Here is an 18376-nt window from a genome sequence, read left to right as displayed (position 1 = left end):
TATATCATAAGTGCTCGTTAAAACGCAGGTGTTGCACAAGTGCAGCGTATCATACAGAGAGCAGTGGGAAATGGAGGTACGGTGTAGAACGAGGCTTATGAAAGAGGAATTTTGGGGGCCTGAAGTTTCGGAAATTCTTTTACTGGCAAAAGAGAAACATTTAGAAATCATTCCCAGGAGAGAGGCGAGGAGCGGGATGGGAGGGGACTAGCACAGGGGACAGCTCCAAGCAGCTCCAAGCCTTTCTCCAGGGAGGATGCTGAGCGCGGTCGCGGACCCGTTCGAGAATCTCCTTCCCTGGAAGTTGGCGCGTGCTGGAGAAAAACGGAAAGCAGAAGGGCCTTGCAGAAAAAGGCGACTACAGAAACAGAAAAGAGGGCACAAAGCTCGCTTCTAAAAGCTTTTTATTTCTAAACACGTCAGTGGCTTCTTCGGATATGGGATGAAAAGTACGGATCGTTTCCTCAAAAAATCCTCTGTTGGACCCCAAAGCCCATCTGAGGACCCTTAGAAGTCCGGCTCTCTAGGGCGAGTGGACGCTTGCGGCGGGCTCCCCCACAGCATCCTCTTTCCGTAGCCCCCCTGCCCAGCCCGCAGGACCCCGGTCTCCGCAGAACCTCCCTCCCTGACTGGCCTGCGGGGCTCCCCCTCCCAGCCGCCCCGCTCCCGGACCTCAAAGACTCACGTCTCCGCGGCCTCGTGGTCCCACGGCCCTGCCACGCGCGCAGGTTCGGTTTCACGCGGGCGGTCCGGAGGGCTCGGAACGGGAGCACTGGTCTCTTGGAGAAATCTCTACCAGGCACGGACACGCGGTAGTTTCATTGGGTTCGCTGCCCCTTGGTCCGGGGGTAGCGCCGCGCAGCCAACAGGCAGCCGCGCCCCTCGCCTTCGCGGAGCTGGAAGACAATCACTAATTACCGCCGAGCGCAGCGCCACGGGGAACCACCGCCCCCTTTGGCAAGGACTGCGGGGCATGCGCAGTGCGACCCCGGAACCCGGCTCCGTAGACGGATCCGCTTTTCCGTGTTCGCCGACGCCGCGGGGGTGTGGCGCGGCCCTAGCGCACTCTAAGCAGTTGGGGGGTCCTTTCCTGGAGGCTCGGCTCGCCAGTTAGCGCCCCCAGGGCTAGCCCTGGCTGCTGCAGGGAGTCGGGCTGTAAGGGGCAGCGGGATGTTTCTGACGCTGCCCTGGCACATGAGCCCCAGGTCCTTCGGGAGGGTTCCCAGCCACTAGGGTAGGATTTCGCTCTTGGGACAAAGGCCTGGCTTGTGCGCGGGGCGGGGCCGGGGTCCCAGAGCCGAGCGCAGAGCAGTGGCCTTGCACAGGGTTAGAGTGTGTGTTGGGAATGGGGGGCGGTGGAGGACCGCAGTGGGGCGGGGCTGCCTCCGTCTGGCCCTCGGCTGCCTGCGAAACGCGGACCGGGTGACGTCCCAGGAGAAGCCACGCTAGTAGTTCCGCTCCGAGAGCGGAAGTGCCCGTCTGTGTCTCTGCGGTCGACCAGCTAGCGACATGGTGGCACCCGTGTTGGAGACTTCTCATGTGTTTTGCTGCCCAAACCGGGTGCGGGGAGTCCTGAACTGGAGCTCTGGGCCCAGAGGACTTTTGGCCTTTGGCACGTCCTGCTCTGTGGTGCTCTATGACCCCCTGGTAAGAGAGGTCGCTGAACGCAAAATCCTTGTGCTTTTGAGGTTTGAACCTGTGGACGTGCTCCAGAGGCGCAATAGTTGCCGCCCCAGACCGAGGAGGCGAGTCGGGTGGGCTCAGGGGAGCGGGGTTTGGACTGGGAGTCTCCAGTGGACCCGCCGGACTCGTCCCTCACCCCTCTCTGTCTCATGCGCGGCGTCATCCTAGGGCCATTGCTACCCATGACCTGCCAGTAACCTGTTAGCCCCACGCTGTAACCCGAATGATGAGAATCTTAGCCGACTTGGTAACTATAGTGCCGTTAATCGGTTTGGGTTTTAAAACACTTGAAATTTATATGAGGATTAAAATCATCCCACAGATGGAGTCTCATTTCTGTATTTCCTTCAATTTTGGTTAATGAACTTTAGTTGTATTAAATTTCAAGGAAATGTTACCTGTGCTTTGGCTACGGGAATGGACCTCTTAGAGAAAGTGCCAGTTTGGTGGAAACGTAATAGGGGATAGGGATCCTAAGCACTGATTATAAGGCAGGACTTCCTTCGACTTCACCCAGTCAGCTGGTTATTTTCTTGGCATTTTCCTTACCAAATTTCTCAAGTGAATAGTTTTTGCATGCTTTCCAGAATTCATTATAATCCCATTCCCACTGGCTAATTTAATTTAGGTCAATACAGTTAGTCTTGAATCTCAAAAGGAGGCTAAGTATAAAAAGTAAAACGCCCAAAGTTAAAATACAACGCAGGAGATGGCTATATGCATTTCTGATCATATTGCTTTGTTAATTTGATTAAAAATTTCATTATTGGCCGGGAGCGTGGCTTATTCCTGCAATCCCAGCACTTTAGGAGGTAGAGGCGGGAGCATCACTTAAGTCCAGGAGTTCGAGACCAGCTTAGCAACATAGCGAGACCCAGGTCTCTACAAAAAATTAAAAAGCAAATAGCTGGATGTACCAAAAATTAGCAAACAGCTGGTTGTGGTGGTGTGCACCTGTATTCCCAGCTACTGGGGAGGTTGAGGTGGGAGCAGGAGTTTGAGGCTGCAGTGGATGGGGGTTACACCACTGGACTCCAGCCTCGTCAACAGAGCCAGATCCTATCTCAAATAATAATAATTATATTCTCACACCCTTTGCAGATTCAAATTTATATGTGAAATATTTTTATCCACATTACCCCATCTTGAGCTTGCTTGCCTCTTCCCGGTTTTTGTTTCTTATTATTTGCATTCTTGAATGGTAAGAGCAAGTGCAAAAAACGAGGGTAAACTTTAAAGGGACCATGAGGCAAGGACAAATTATAACTGGGAGAGACCCCAGCAGGCCCGTTGATTCAGCTGTAGAATCCCATGTTTTTGTAGCAGTTGAATAGATTTGTTCCTATGCTTTCCATCATATTTTAAATGATAACCAGGTGGCTGAGCTAGTGAATTTTAGCATATTGACAAAGAAGTATTGAGTCTAAAAAGGAGTTTTTCCTGTTAAATATTTGCTAGTTGGGCTTTTTTTTTTCCCTTGGCATGTAGTGACACAATCTCAGCTCAGTGCAACCTGCAATCTCCGCCTCCCAAGATCAAGTGATTGTCATGCCTCAGCCTCCCCAGTAGCAGGGATTGCAGGTGTGCACCACCATGCCTGGCGAATTTTTGTGTTTTTAGTAGAGACAGGTTTTACTCTGTTGGCCAGGCTGGTCTCGAACTCCTGGCCTCAAGTGATCCACCTGCCTTAGCCTCCCAAAGTGTTGGGATTAACAGGCGTGAGCCACTGCACCTGGCCATGGTTGGGCTTTTAAGTAAATATAGGAATAGAAGCATGTCAAATACTAAAATAAAGTTTTGGGAATGATGCTCATTCAGCAAATCCTTGAGGACCATCTGTGGGTTAGCCCTGGGCTGAGTGATGATGACACAGATAATGAAAGATAACGTGTGGCCATCAAGGAATTCTCAGTCTAGTGGGAGAGACAATGAAATACAGTAAGTTGTTTCACAACCTCAAATAACCTGTATGTGAAATATATTAGTTTATGCACATTTGCCTCTTCCTTTTTCTTCGCCATGAGAATTCTAACTGACATATAAGCAGATTCAAAGCCATTGCCATTGGCAATGAATAGAGAAAGGGACTGTAAAGAGGGAGATGCAGTAGTCATACTTAAAATTTAGTGGTGTGTGAAGTATAAGCTAAGTGTGGGGTGAGGTTGATGAAAGCAGCTTGTTGAGGATCTGTAGGGAATCTGGCAGTAGGCCCTACAGGAATCTGACGTGTGAGATCCTTAGTAGTTGTGGCCTTGTGACATTGTGCCACTGTGGCTGAAAAACCCACTGTCTGATTGGCCATGGCATGCAAAGTGAACTGTGAACTTGTACCCATTAATCACAGATTCCTCTATTGAAGGACTATTTTTTTTTTTTTTTTTTTGCCAGTGGAACCCTCAGATTGGTGCAAGCATGGTGGGCCTACTTCCATAAGGAAGCAGCTGCTTGTCTAGCTTGTGTCAGGACAGGCTGCCTGGGTGAGAAGGATGTGGACATTGTAGGAAAGTGAGTAGAACCAGGCGGATGCTGACCCGAGAGCTCAGTGTAATGAGAGGACAGGATTCGGGAAATGTGGAGTCTCAAGAAAGGCAGGACTAATTTAGAGTAATGGATAACTTAAGCCATGGATAAAAGTTTATGGATTGAAGAAGGCAAATCCGTTTTATGTAATCCTGATCTTTTTATTAGCATGCAAAACACTGAAATCTGTTTTTACTTATTTATTAATTTTTCTGTAGGATAAATTCCAATTTACTAACTGGTATTTTCTTCTCTAAAGAAAAGGGTTGTTGTTACCAACCTGAATGGTCACACCGCCCGAGTCAATTGCATACAGTGGATTTGTAAACAGGATGGCTGTAAGTATTAGCCAGATTGTTAAAGTTGATCTCAATTGTTTTCTGATAAAGTATGATTAGCCATTTTTTTCTCATCACTTCTCTTAATGTATATTATTACCTTATATGATGTTATGCAGTTGGAGAAATAGAAGAAAAATGATATGCCCAGTGAAATATCTGAACTGTATTTTTACTTTGTAGATGTTGAAGCTTGGATTATACAGCAGTGCTTAGGATGAGGGTAGTGTAGCCCTAGACTATGGCAGAATCCCATCCCACCTCCCCAGTTGCCCATAAACTTTTAAAAACTTGTAAGCAGGGCCTACACTGAGGCTGTGATTCAGAGACTCAGCTTCTAGGTCTGTTTCTGCCACAAACAAGCTATAGCTTTTTCTTTTTATTGTTTTTTCTTTTATTATTTTAAATTTTTGATTTTTTTTTTTTTTTTTTTTTTTTTAGCTAACTGGCTGGAGACTAGAATGTTTATTTTTTTTAGAGACAGGATCTCACTTGTCCCAAGCTGGAATGCAGTGGCTCCCTCAGAGTTCCCTGCAGTAGCAGGGACCACAGGTGTGTGGCATGATACCTCTCTAGTAATTTTTTTTTTAAGACAGCGCCGTAGCCCAGGCTCCTCTGTACTCCTAATCTCAAGCAGTCTTCCCTCCATGGCCTCCCAAAGTGCTAGGATTACAGGTATGACTGTACCTGGCCAGCTATTGCTTTTTTAGGCAAGACATTTCATCTCTATTGACCGTAGTTTGCACCTTAGTTACGTCTGAAAAGTAAAAGATTGGACTACAAAAAGGGAGTCTTAGAATCTATTTTTAAGACCTATGAGATCAAATTATTTTCATAATAATATCAAGAAGTTATTCATAGTTTTCATTCTCATTCTGTCATGAATGTAGTGTTTTCCAGCAGCCACATGATGTATGATACTGCAGCAGATTAAATACAGAAGCAGATAGGAAAATCCAGCTATATTCAAATAAAATTGTATGTTAAAGAGATTTGTAGAAATGTGAAAGAGTTCCTCTTTTTCGTTAGTTTTTTGTTTTGGAAACCATTGGGGTTTTTCCCCATCAAAATGTTATGTATGTTAACATATCGTGGAACCCATTGTTATTTTTAAGTAAATGGTTACACATGTATTTTTTATATTTCTCAGTTTTAATTTCCAATGTAGTTAATATTGGTACATATGATTCATATAATCAAAAGCTTTTGGGGGGTCCTCACAAATTTTAAGACTATAAAGGAATTCTAAGACCAAATGTTTTGAAGATTTCTGGACAAGATTATCTCCAGGTTTCTTCCATTTCTAAGATTCTGACTCCAGAATTTTCAGTTGAAATATTGGTTGCCTTTAGATGGTGCTCCCAAAATCCTATGATAGTTCTTTAGTTGTCTTAAATATACTTACTGTAGTATTGTTATGGATTCTGAATTAGTTTTATTTTTCATTCCACAAACATTTGAGGGCATTTTGAGCTAGGCACAAATGCAGAATTTCCTAAATTATTAAGACTTTGCTATGATTTTATAAATGATGTTTAAAAAAGTTTAATAAGCTACTTCATTTGCTTCTGTAGGATTAGTCACATGTCAGGTCAATAAAAATCATTAAATGGTACAAGGGGTGGCTGTTAGTGTGGATAATAAAACACAATTGTAATTATATTAATTGCCACCAAATAACATCAAAGACTGACTCTCAGTATAGGGATTTGTTATAAAATATTAATTTGGGCTTGTATATTTTATCTTCCCTTTAAAAGTGAGGTTACATAAAATGAATTGCTTATTACTGTGATCTATAACTATTATGATTGATTTCCTTTAATCAAACTGCCAGATAATGCAGATAGCCTTTCCAATCCTTTATCAGTGATAAATAAAATTTTAATATCATTTTGTGTTTTTATAATGTCTGAATTTTAACATATTACTCTTATGTATAGACATTGTTAAAATCATATAGTTTGTTAAGTGGCTTAATTTCTGCGATGCATGAAGTTGAAGCCTATGATCACAGTTGGCTGGCAGCAGAGTTAGGACTTGAACCTGGGCCTTCTGAGTACAAATCTAATGCTCTTTAGACTATGCCAGCTGCTTCTCTGAAACAAATAAAAAGAAAATTCAAGCCCAAATTAGGTTATTTGCCCCTTTTTTGGTACTATTTTTTCTTCTGTTATCACTGAGAAGTTGCAAGTGTTTAAAAGATCTATTTTGAAGTATGTCTCTAATTTCAAAAATAAGTCATATTCTTGATAGTAGCACCTGACTACAACATTTCATATAATGTTCCTGCCAAGAGTGTTTAGCCTGCATCTAATCATGAGGAAACAGTCAAACAGAGATTGAGGGACATTCTGCAAAACAACTGCTGGGTACTGTCATTTTCACAAAAATGAGGGGGAGTAGGAAACTGTTCTAGATTAAAGAAGACTAAAAAGATGTGATATCCATGTTCAGTGTGTTTCCTTAGATTCTGCATCCCAAACAAAGTTATGAAAGGCATTACTGGGACAATTGGAACATTTTAATATGGACTGTATGTTACGTAATAATACTTAGCAATGTTAGAATTCTTGAATGTGATAATTGTATTGAGGTAATGTAGGAAAGTGTTTTCATCCTTAGGAGATATATGGTCTTTGAGGATCAGAGATCACAGTGTCTGCTACTTATTTTTAAGTAGTTTGCCTCCTAAAAAAGTTGTATATATGTGTGTATATATATATGTGTGTGTGTGTGTGTTTATATATATATGAAGAGTTAGATGTTAAGCAAATATGGCAAAATGTTACCAGTTTGTAAATCTAGGTAGCGGGTACAGGGATATTGTTCTTTGGTATAGCTTGGAAACTTTAAAAAATTGCAGAAAAAAATGAATAAAGATATTTACTGAAATATAATTTTTTTCAGCCTCTTCTACTGAATTAGTTTCTGGAGGATCTGATAATCAGGTGATTCACTGGGAAATAGAGGATAATCAGGTGGGTAGACATGTTTATAATCATAAGAAATAATCTTGTTTGTTTGTTTTTTAAGAGGCAGAGTCTCACTCTGTCACCCAGGCTGAAGTGCAGTGGCGAAGATCATGGCTCACCTCAGCCTCCTGAGTAGCTGGGACTACAGGTGCCTGACATCATGCCTGGCTGATTTTTGTATTTTTTTGTAGAGATAGGGTATTAACTTTGTTGCTCAGGCTGGTCTCAGAAATGACTGTTACATTTACTTTTATTTTTAATTTTTTCCTTCAGTTTAACTGTGTTATTCCTTTATGACATTTCCCAAATCTTGCTCATCAGCAATGCAAATGCTGTATCTTTCGTACTACACAGGCCCTGTACCCTTTGCTCTGATTTCTACTCCCATATTTGTATGCTGTTAACTGTCTCTGTGAATTTCCTGTCATTTTGGAATGATTTTCAAACTGTTCTTACTGATCTGTTTTCAATGCTTTTGCTATACAAATATAGACTTACAAGACTCTCCTCAGTGCTACCCCATACTTCTGTCATATTATGTTTTTAAAAATTATCTGATAACTGTGCTTAAAGATGTGAAATGAGTGTTTTCAATAGATTTAATATTTTTAGGGGGTAATGACAGACTTGTAAAAAATAAAAAAAGATTATAAATATGAAAAGTATAAAGAAGGAAAAACCTATACAAAATCTGAGCAGAGTTAACTTTCTGATGAAAGTCATTCCACATCTCTAGGTATATGTGTATTATTATGCATAACAGAGATTATACTGTATCTGAGGGTTTTTTTTAAACCTTTTTGAGGTGAGATCTGGCTGTGTTGCCCAGGCTGGAGTGCAGTGGCTATTTATAGGTATGATGTTAGTGCACTATAGCCAGGGACTCCTGGATTCAGGTGATCCTCCTACCTCAGCCTCCCAAGTAACGGACTGCTGACACATACCACCACACCTGGGTTAAGTGTTTTTTTTCCAAGAAGTCAAAGGCTAATGATTCTAAAGAAAGTTAGTGTACAGACCCTTATATGTGAGTATTACATACCTTCTTTAGTAAGTATTATAATTGGAAAAACAACTGAAAAGACATTGAAGGAGCACCAGTATTTCAGTAGAGAGTTCATAGAAGATACCTTTTAAAAGAAGTGGTGGAATATCACACACTTGAAACTTAAAAAAGAAAAACCCGAAACATCAGTAGAAGAAATGCCAGAGGGAATAATCTTGATGACAAGCAGATAGACTTGATAAGCAAATGGAATTTCCCACTTCTCTTTGCTATTTTTTTATTTTGCAGACCTACTTGATTTAGGCCAGTATCCTGAGTGGATGCTAAAAGTACTTAGTAAAAGTTTGGTGGGGAATAGAATGTTTACTCAATCCCAAAATATACTCAGCACTAAAAAAAAAAAAAAAAAAAAAAAAAAAAATTAACACCACAGTGAAAAAACCTGGCAGATAATACTTCTACTAAATATGAAGGTTAGCTTCACTAAAACTTGGACAAACTGAAATCACTTGCCTCCTGATGGGATATGCTTATGTAGTAATGCTGTCAGAATGTATATCCTAAATCTATTCATAATGAAAATCAGACTAATCAATCCAAATGGAGGAATATTCCACAAAGCTGACCTATATTCTTCAGAAACACCAATGTCATGGACATCTTGCCATGGTAATAAGCATATATTTATCTACATTATCCTTTTTGTTGGCTACATTGTATGTCTATAGTAATTTAATTAGTTGCCTGTCTTTAAGTTTAGGTTGATTGCAGTTTTTCACTATTATAAATAGTGGTAAATATTCATTTGTCTTTAATATTTGTTACCCTAGTGCTGTTGTCTCCTCAGAGTAGATTCCTAGATATGAGATTGCTGTGTCACAGGGTATACACGTTTTATGTGTTGTTGATATGGTCAGACAGACTTCTTGAAAAGTTTTATACTTTTCAACTTAGAGGACCCATTTCTGGTCAGGCGTTTTATTGGTACCTTTATCCAATTAAATAAAGGTTAAAAAAATTCCTTTTTTTCCCCACAATGCTTCTGTCATTCTTTCTGATTCAGCTTTTAAAAGCAGTCCATTTTCAAGGCCATGAAGGACCTGTTTATGCGGTGCATGCTGTTTACCAGAGGAGGACATCAGATCCTGCATTATGTACACTGATTGTTTCTGCAGCTGCAGATTGTACTGTTCGACTCTGGTCTAAAAAGGGTTCAGAAGGTAGGTTTGAAGACATGATAATCCAGACAAACGAAATAATATTTATCAAATGAATGACAACTAGAAGAGCATATATATAATTTTTTAAAACTTTCAAGCAACTTAAAAAATATTATAATTCTAATCTAAAATTTTCTTTTACACTTACTTAAAATTCTCTATGCCAGAATTTTTTCATGTAAGTCATTTTACTCTCTGTAACATTGTTAAAATTTGGCTATTTAACTTCACATGGTTGGTGGGGGGCTCAGGATTGACTTATCTCATCTCTGTGCTGTTACCCGGGACTGTGATGATGTTACCCACCTCTCCGGTTGGTTAAGCTCTGAGGTAGTTGTTCATGGTGTTTTCTATTATTTCTTAGTAACATGCCTTCAGACTTTAAACTTTGGAAATGGATTTGCTCTGGCTCTCTGCTTGTCTTTTTTGCCAAATACTGATGGTGAGTATCCTGCTAAGTATATATTAAAAGTTAGAGCAGTATACTTGCATATTGTCATATGATTAGAACCTAAACGAAATATATTGGGTCTTAATTTAATTTTGTGCCTAAATGTTTCTATGAAGCAAGTTAAGATGTGAATAACATACTTTTATTATACTATTCAAATAATCTTAGTATAGAACATAAAGTTAAGGGGGGCTTATTAGGATTTTGATAGCTATTGATAATTTGACTTACTATATACTCAACATTGATACTGTTATCAAATATACTGTGGATGTACATAGATCTAATTTGGAGAAAGTATCTAATTCTTTAGAAGGTGAAGGTCTGGGGTAAATTGAAAAAGTGTTGAATGAAGATAGCAAGTGAGCATTTCTCTGAAAATGATAGCTCCTTCACATCCTGCGTAATGACACTTTGCCCAAGACAACTTAAAATCTCCAAACAGAAAAATTTCCCTTTTGCTGTGAAACTCATCTGTACTTATCTTTGAGTATCTTCTACAAAGATAATAGCCAGTGTGAGTGAGTCAACCTCTTTGCCTCTGCAATTACCTGGAAGATAGGCCAAATAGAGAGAGGCAGGACCTTGAAGCCATCAGCCTCTCTTGCCCTCTGTAGCAGGCACTGTGACTCCATGGTTTCATTTTATGCTTCCATTTTGTGCAAGGCTCTGTGGAAAGAGAAGCTGCATACATTCTGGCATCAAACACAGAATTTCATTTATTCCATCTGCATTCAGGCCAAGTGACTGGAGTGTTGTTTGTTTGTTTGTTTGTTTGTTTTTTGGTAGTTGATCGAAAGTAAGAAAATCTTTGAAAAGCACACTTGGTGGCAAGGCATGTCCTAAGAAAAAGTCCCTGTTTTATCTAGCAGAGTCATTAGGGCTGCCCTTTGGTAAAGCAAATTATTAATGATTTTTTCATCTTATTAAAGAAAATAATTTTACAGTCACGTCTTTATAAAGAAAATAATTTTACAGTCACATCTTTCATAGCTTTTTTAAATTTTAAAATTTTAAATTTATTTATTTATATTTTAGAGATTGCACTTAGGCTGGAGTGCAGTGGTGATCATAGCTCACTGTAGCCTCAAACTCCTGGGCTCAGGTGATGTTCCCACCTTAGCCAAGTAGCTGGAACTATAAGCATGCTCCACTACATCCAGCTAATTTTTTTATTCTTGTAGAGACAGGGTCTCTTTATGTTCCCAAGGCTGGTCTTGCACTCCTGGATTCAAGTGGTTCTCCTGCCTCTGCCTCCCAAAGTGCTGGGATCACAGACATGAGCCACTGCATCCGGATCCCCTTGCATAGCTTTTTAAATTTTTTATTTTTTTGACACAGGGTCTCATTCTATTGCCCAGGCTGGAGTGCAGTGGTGTGATCACAACTCACCTCAGCCTCCTGAGTAGCTGGGACTCCAAGCACATGCCACCATGCCTGCTAATAGCCTTGTATAGATTTTTAGCCAGGTTGGAGTGCAGTGGTGTGATCTTGGCTCACTGCAATCTCTGTCTCCTGGGTTCAAGTGATTTTCCTGCTTCAGCCTCCTGAGAAGCTGGGATCACAGACCATGCCCAAATAATTTTTGTACTTTTAGTAGAGACAGGGTTTTGTCATGTTGGCCGGGCTGGTCTCAAACTCCTGACATCAGGTTATCCGCCCACCTCAGCCTCCCAAAGGATCACGCCCTAGGATTACAGGCGTGAGCCACTGCACCCAGCCTTTTATTTTGTTTTAAACAAAATAAAACAAGGTTTTCAAACAAAATATAAGGTCCTCAAAGTAACAAACATACCCTTAAATCTATGTACAGTAGCCATAATGCTGGGGCTCATAGTAGCTGTTCATTATTTAGTTGTCTTAATAACTTTTCATCTTGGTCTTCTGGCTGACATGGTGAAAATGCTCTCTACTTGCTCTTGAGCTTATTTTTCCACTTCTTCTATCATAAGTGGCATCGAATGGAGGGAAGGACTGGATTCTCATTTAATAGTCATTATTTACCAAGTAACCACTGAATAGGACATTTTAGAATGTTCATTGTATTCCTGCAGAGCTTGAGCATTATCAATTATTCATGTAGTGGTGTGGGAAATAGAAGTCAGGATTCTTTACTTAGACCTTATAATCCAGTGTAGTTGATAATCATAACATGTAGTGGAATAGAGAACTCACAGTAAAGCCCGTTTTTTTTCCTGCCTCCCCAGTACCAGTATTAGCATGTGGCGATGATGATTGCAGAATTCACTTATTTGCTCAACAAAATGATCAGGTAATAATATTATTAAGAGGCTGGAATTATGTTCTGCTTAGTTATATCTCAATACAGACTATATCCAGACTATAGAATTTTAGGAATGTTCTAATCAACCAAAGTAGTCCAATAGAAGAATCTTTTTTTGACAGTCCTCTGTTAAGATGGTTGTCTACTCTGAACATGAAGTAACCACTGCCTTGACCATCAGGCTCAGAGTTGTTAGGGGGAAACAGGTCATTAGGTGGGGGAGAAGAGATGGAAGATGCTGTGGTAGTTGTTTTTCCTCTTAAAAATTTAAATGAGATATAACATACCTACAGTGAAGCATTCCTAGTAGTGTTTATTTGCCCTTCTGAGCTTTTCTTATACTTTGAGTAGTTAAACTAAAGGAGAGAAATTTAGAAAGGGGTTGGCTAACTCTAGACTTATTTAATAGTGAGGATACTTGTTTCTTTGCATTCTATAAGAAGGTTAAAAATGGTTGTGAAAGTCCATCTATTCAACTTTTTTTTTTTTAAACGGAGTTTTGCTCTTGTTGCCCAGGCTAGAGTGCAATGGTGCAGTCTTGGCTCACCACAACCTTTGCCTCCTGGGTTAAAGCAATTTTCCTGCCTCAGCCTCCCAAGTAGCTGGGATTACGGGCATGGACCACCATGCCCGGCTAATTTTGTATTTTTGGTAGAGATGGGGTTTCTCCATGTTGGTCAAGCTGGTGTCGAACTCCTGACCTCAAGTGATGTGCTCACCTTGGCCTCCCAAAGTGCTGCTGGGATTACAGGCGTGAGCCACCACACCCTGCTGTTTTTTTTTTTTTTCTTGTTGTGTCTCCTGGGCTGGTACGGTGGTGAGAACATGGCTCACTGTAGTCTTGACTTCCTGGGCTCAAGCAGTCCTCCTGCCTCAGTCTCCTGTGTATTTGAGACCACAGGCGTGTATCACCATGCTTGGCTAATTTTTAAATTTTTTGTGGACACGGCCTCACTTTTTTGCCCAGGCTGGTCTCAATCTCCTGGCCTCAAGTGATAGTCTCACCTCAGCCTCCCAAGGTATTAGGATTATAGGTGTGAGCTACCGTGCCCAGCCCACCTTTTCTCTATATTGTATCTACAGTAGGTATCATTTTATCTTGTAAACATTTAAAATATTTAGATTACAAATACTATGTTAACTACTCAGAGTTGCTCCAGTTAGTGATTTAGATATTATGTGATGGATTTTTCATTGCCAAAGGAAAGCTTTTTCCTGTCTAATCAGATAGTGTTCTCAGTAAAAGAGCAATGCAGTAGGGCTGTCCGAGACCAAATGATGTCACTGGTATATATGAAGTTGTTAAATTCTTACATCAAGCCCAATGATTTTTATCTTGTTAGTTTCAGAAAGTGCTCTCTCTCTCTGGACATGAGGATTGGATTAGAGGAGTGGAATGGGCAGCCTTTGGTCAGTATGTAATTTTGCTAATGCACCTATAATGGGAGCAAGTATGTATTACTTCCAGGAAAGCAGGCTTTTATGTTTTAATTTTTAACTTTTATTTGTATGTCATGATTTTCTATTGCCCCAATGAGAAAGGAGGATGCTTATCCCTTTTGTTAGTTGTTAGTTGGGTGGTAGAGGATTAAACAAATGGATATTTATTAGATGATACTAGCTGTCTTGTTCACATGCAGACCTTCTTGTAAAGTTCTTTGTAGAACTTAGTAGACTAAATATGAGTACTACATGTTTTAAACATGTATTAGTATTGTATGCATATTTGTCAATATTACTAAAAATGAATATAGGTCAAATGAATTGAAGGGTAAGGAAACAAAGTATTATTTTTTTCAGGAAACCTAGAAATATATGTATTATAGAGAAAAATGTCTTATACCTAAACTTCACAATATAATGTTTTAAAATTAATAACAATTTATTTTTTAATTAGGTAAAGATCTTTTCCTAGCAAGCGGTTCACAAGATTGCCTTATAAGAATATGGAAGCTGTACATAAAGTCAACATCTTTAGAAACTCAGGATGACAATAACATAAGACTGAAAGAAAATACTTTTACTGTAGAAAATGAAAGTGAGTAATAATGAAAATATCTGATATAAAAATACTTAGGTCTCCTAGTTGGTTCATTTTTTTTCCCACCACACACCTGTGTGAAGGTTAGTTTTTCACAAGTGTCAGATTCCTAGATTCCTACCTGAAATTTCTTTTTTCTTTTTTTTTTTTTTTTTTGAGACAGAGTTTCACTCTTGTTGCCCAAGCTGGAGTGCAATGGCATGATCTCGGCTCACTGCAACCTCCACCTCCCACATTCAAGCGATTCTCTTGCCTCAGCCTCCTGAGTAGCTGAGATTACAGGCATGAGCTACCACGCCCAGCTAATTATTTTATATTTTTAGTAGAAATGGGTTTCACCATGTTAGCCAGGCTGGTCTCAAACTCCTGACCTCAGGTGATCCGCCCGCCAATCTGCCCACCTTGGCCTCCCAAAGTGAGTAGCTAGGACTATGTCACCACACCCAGCTAATTTTTAAAATTTTTTATAGAGTTGGGGTCTCGCCCATCTCTACAAAAGACAATCTCTCTTGACAGGTGGGAATTATGGAGATTACAATTCAAGATGAGATTAAGGTGAGGACACAGAGCCAAACCATATCAGTATTTTAGGCTATTAAATTCTCATAATGAGTGAGGACAATAAGGATGCTGGCATGTCTGTTTTTCCTTCCTCATTGTAATATAATAGTAGCTGTCTCAGAAAATTTTAAAACTAGAAGATATTCCTTAATACTTACTTATTACCAGCTAGAACAAAATATAAGGAAAAATTAATAACTTTTTCTCCTATAATTTTGAACAGTAGTTGAGATTAAAGAAATTTAGAATGCATGTTCTTTTTGTTGAATCTCAACTATCATATTTTGTTCTAATTTTTTTTTTTTACGTAGTTGCCCAACTGGCTTGGTTATGAAAATATTCTTTTTAGAAGAGCTTTGAGGAAATAATACCTTCACTGCTTTTGTTATAGGTGTTAAAATAACCTTTGCTGTTACTCTGGAGACAGTGCTAGCTGGTCATGAAAACTGGGTAAATGCAGTTCACTGGCAACCTGTGTTTTACAAAGGTAGGAAGAAAAGCATACACATATTCCTTACTCCAGTTAAATCTTACGGCATGGTAAGCTGACCAAATCAAGTGGAGAATTTTTTTAGTATGATGAGTACATGACATTTTCAAGTTGGCAAAGTATAATACTGCATTCCTATTCTGCTGGACACTCAATTCTATTGAACACTGGACTCCTAAGTGGGAAAAGTGTGATTCCTGCCATGATGCTGAAACTACCACACGCCCATTAAGTTTCTCTCTTAAAACTTTCCACTTGATTATTATGGGATTTAAGAAAAACTGACTCTCAAGCCAACTTCACTGGATCCTTTACCCTCAGCAATAACAAAGTTGGTACCACTGAGATACATTATTTATGAGGATGTAAGACTCTTTTTCCGTCTTTCTTTTGCCCTTTATCTCCATTATGGAGTGATAGTTCTGTGCATGTTCAGGCTGGTGCTGAGTGTACAGGTAGGTGAGGCATAGCCTCACATTCTTCCCTGGCCTCTTCCCCAAGACAGCAACAGCAATAATTAATTTTTAGGCAAACCACCATTCAATTCTTCCTTACATTATGCCATGTTTGCTATATTAAAAAAAACAAAAAAGTTGGAATTATGGATATTGAAGACCCCATTTTGTATTCTTTTCTGAACATTTCCCTTTCATCCTTCCCTAGAGGCAATCATAATAATTCAGTGCATATCATTTTCATGCATGTTTTTATACCATTGCTACATATCTATATAGCTATAAATAATATTGTTTTATAGCTATTAAAACTTAGTAGCAATATGTATTCTTTTACAGCTTGCCTTTTTAGCTTACTATGTTTTAGAGCTGTATCCACATTGATTTGTGAAGCTCTAGTTATTTGTCTTTATTGTATAGTAATACTGTCTGAATATATTACAGCCTGTTTATCTCTTCTTCTAATGGTAGACGTTTGTGGTGTTTGCACTTTTTTGCTATTACAAATAATGCTGCAGTGAACATTCTTGCAGTACCCATGTTTTTTTTTTCTGGTAATCTACAAACATGATGCTTGTTGATCACCTAAAGGGATTAGGTTTTATTTTTTAGGTGGTGTTCTACAGCAGCCAATGAGATTATTGTCTGCTTCCATGGATAAAACCATGATTCTCTGGGCTCCAGATGAAGAGTCAGGAGTTTGGCTAGAACAGGTAAAAATCTTAGATATTTAAGGAACAGAAAATTAAGTTTTGTGAACTCTGTATTTAAATCCCAAGTCTATATTGATAGACCTGCAAATTTTCACTCTTTGTGTATGTTAAAATACTGGGAATTTAACAATCTCTAGAATCAGTGGTTTCTCTTGTGAGAAATGTGGACTATTGGCTAAGAATTGTTTTCTGTCTGTTACTATACAGGTTCGAGTAGGTGAAGTTGGTGGGAATACTTTAGGATTTTATGACTGCCAGTTCAATGAAGATGGCACCATGATCATTGCTCATGCTTTCCATGGAGCGTTGCACCTTTGGAAACAGAATACAATTAACTCAGTAAGAAAAGAACATTTAAATAAAACAAGAGTGAATCCTAGCTAAATAATATTTTACTCATAACGCCTACAGAAACAAGTAGAGGCACTTAAAGTGACATAACTTTTTTCTGTAGACACTGTTGAGGTATTGAGATTTGCATGTAGGTAAATTTTCCACGTAAGTGCACTGTATTTCTTTAAGCTATAGAAGTTTTTAATGAGAACTTTTCTGAAATGTGTAGCTTTCCTGTCTTCTTAAATAGATAACATAATTAGTTGTCTTGTTGGACTACTAGGTCCCTATTATTGAATGAATGTCAGTCACAATAAATGACTGACATTCAATAAGTAGGAGCACACCTGGCCATGGTGGCTCCTGCCTATAATCCCAGCAACTTGGAAGGCTGATAAGGGAGGTTTGCTTGAAGCCAGGAGTTTGAAAACAGCCTTGGTGACAGAATAAGACCCTGTCTCCAAAAAAAAAATTCCCTTTAGTCATATAACTGTCTCTCTACAGCATTCCTTCTTTTACTTTGTAATCTGATACGCTTCTGATCTGCTTCTAGTTTGGGAATATTAGATAGCAAGAACAGAGTGGCCAAGAGCACAGGCCCTTGGATCTAGACAGCCTGGGTTCACTTACTAGCTGTGTGTCCTTGAGGACTTTAGTTAATCCCTGCCTCAGGTTCCTCGTCTGTAAAATGTGGATAGATTTTTTTTTTCTTTTAACAGGATCTCACTCTGTCACCTAGTGTGATCATAGCTTACTGCAACCTCATACTCCTGGGGTTAAGCAATCTTCGCGCTTCAACTTCCTGAGTAGCTGGGACTATAGGTGTGCATCACCACACCCAGCAAATACTTAAAATTTTTTTGTAGACACAGAGTCTTGCTTTGTTGCCCAGGCTGGTCCTGATCCTCCTGCTCAGTCTCCCAAAGTGCTGGGATTACAGGTGTGAGCCACTGCATCTGGCATGTGGATTGTTAATAGCAGCTACTTACAGGGTTATTTTTTTGTTTTGTTTTTGAGACGGAGTTTTGTTCTTTTGCCTAGGCTGGAGTACAATGGCGCGATCTTGGCTCACTGCAGCCTCTGCCTCCCAGGTTCAAGTGATTGTCCTGCCTCAGCGTCCTGAGTAGTTGGGATTACAGGCGCCCACCACCACTCTTGGCTAATTTTGTATTTTTAGTAGAAACAGGGTTTCACCATGTTAGCCAGGCTGGTCTCAAACTCCTGACCTCAGGTGATCCGCCAACCTTGGCCTCCCAAAGTGCTGGGATTACAGGCATGAGCCGTCGCACCCAGCCTACTTAAAGGG

The 18376-nt window shown here is 39.8% G+C and overlaps 2 protein-coding genes across 5 annotated transcripts in view; one reads left to right on the top strand and one right to left on the bottom strand.

Annotated features, from left to right (window-relative positions):
- The window catches only part of SLC39A6 (solute carrier family 39 member 6), a 29925-nt gene extending 29076 nt beyond the window's left edge, over nucleotides 1-849 (bottom strand). Inside the window, exon 1 of one of the 2 annotated variants that reach the window (XM_012440762.3) lies at nucleotides 686-849. The gene's annotated coding sequence lies outside the window, so the exon portion shown is untranslated. The remainder of the gene's footprint in view (nucleotides 1-685) is intronic. The other variant, XM_012440765.3, reaches the window with a different exon arrangement.
- Nucleotides 850-1482: 633 nt separating this feature from the next.
- ELP2 (elongator acetyltransferase complex subunit 2) overlaps nucleotides 1483-18376 on the top strand; it is a 48095-nt gene continuing 31201 nt past the window's right edge. For all 3 annotated transcript variants that reach the window (XM_021670029.2, XM_021670030.2, XM_021670031.2), the window contains exons 1-11: nucleotides 1483-1647; nucleotides 4463-4541; nucleotides 7452-7522; nucleotides 9586-9742; nucleotides 10107-10184; nucleotides 12401-12465; nucleotides 13821-13887; nucleotides 14375-14515; nucleotides 15471-15566; nucleotides 16637-16737; nucleotides 16945-17076. In XM_021670029.2, coding sequence (XP_021525704.2) covers nucleotides 1510-1647; nucleotides 4463-4541; nucleotides 7452-7522; nucleotides 9586-9742; nucleotides 10107-10184; nucleotides 12401-12465; nucleotides 13821-13887; nucleotides 14375-14515; nucleotides 15471-15566; nucleotides 16637-16737; nucleotides 16945-17076 — 1125 coding nt within the window. In that variant the 5' untranslated portion in view covers nucleotides 1483-1509. The remainder of the gene's footprint in view (nucleotides 1648-4462; nucleotides 4542-7451; nucleotides 7523-9585; nucleotides 9743-10106; nucleotides 10185-12400; nucleotides 12466-13820; nucleotides 13888-14374; nucleotides 14516-15470; nucleotides 15567-16636; nucleotides 16738-16944; nucleotides 17077-18376) is intronic.

Source organism: Aotus nancymaae, unplaced genomic scaffold, assembly GCF_030222135.1.
Source record: "Aotus nancymaae isolate 86718 unplaced genomic scaffold, 86718_ANA_hifiasm-v0.15.2.pri h1tg000020l, whole genome shotgun sequence".
NCBI classification, from domain to species: Eukaryota; Metazoa; Chordata; class Mammalia; order Primates; family Aotidae; genus Aotus; species Aotus nancymaae.
This window is presented reverse-complemented; position numbering and strand designations above follow the sequence as displayed.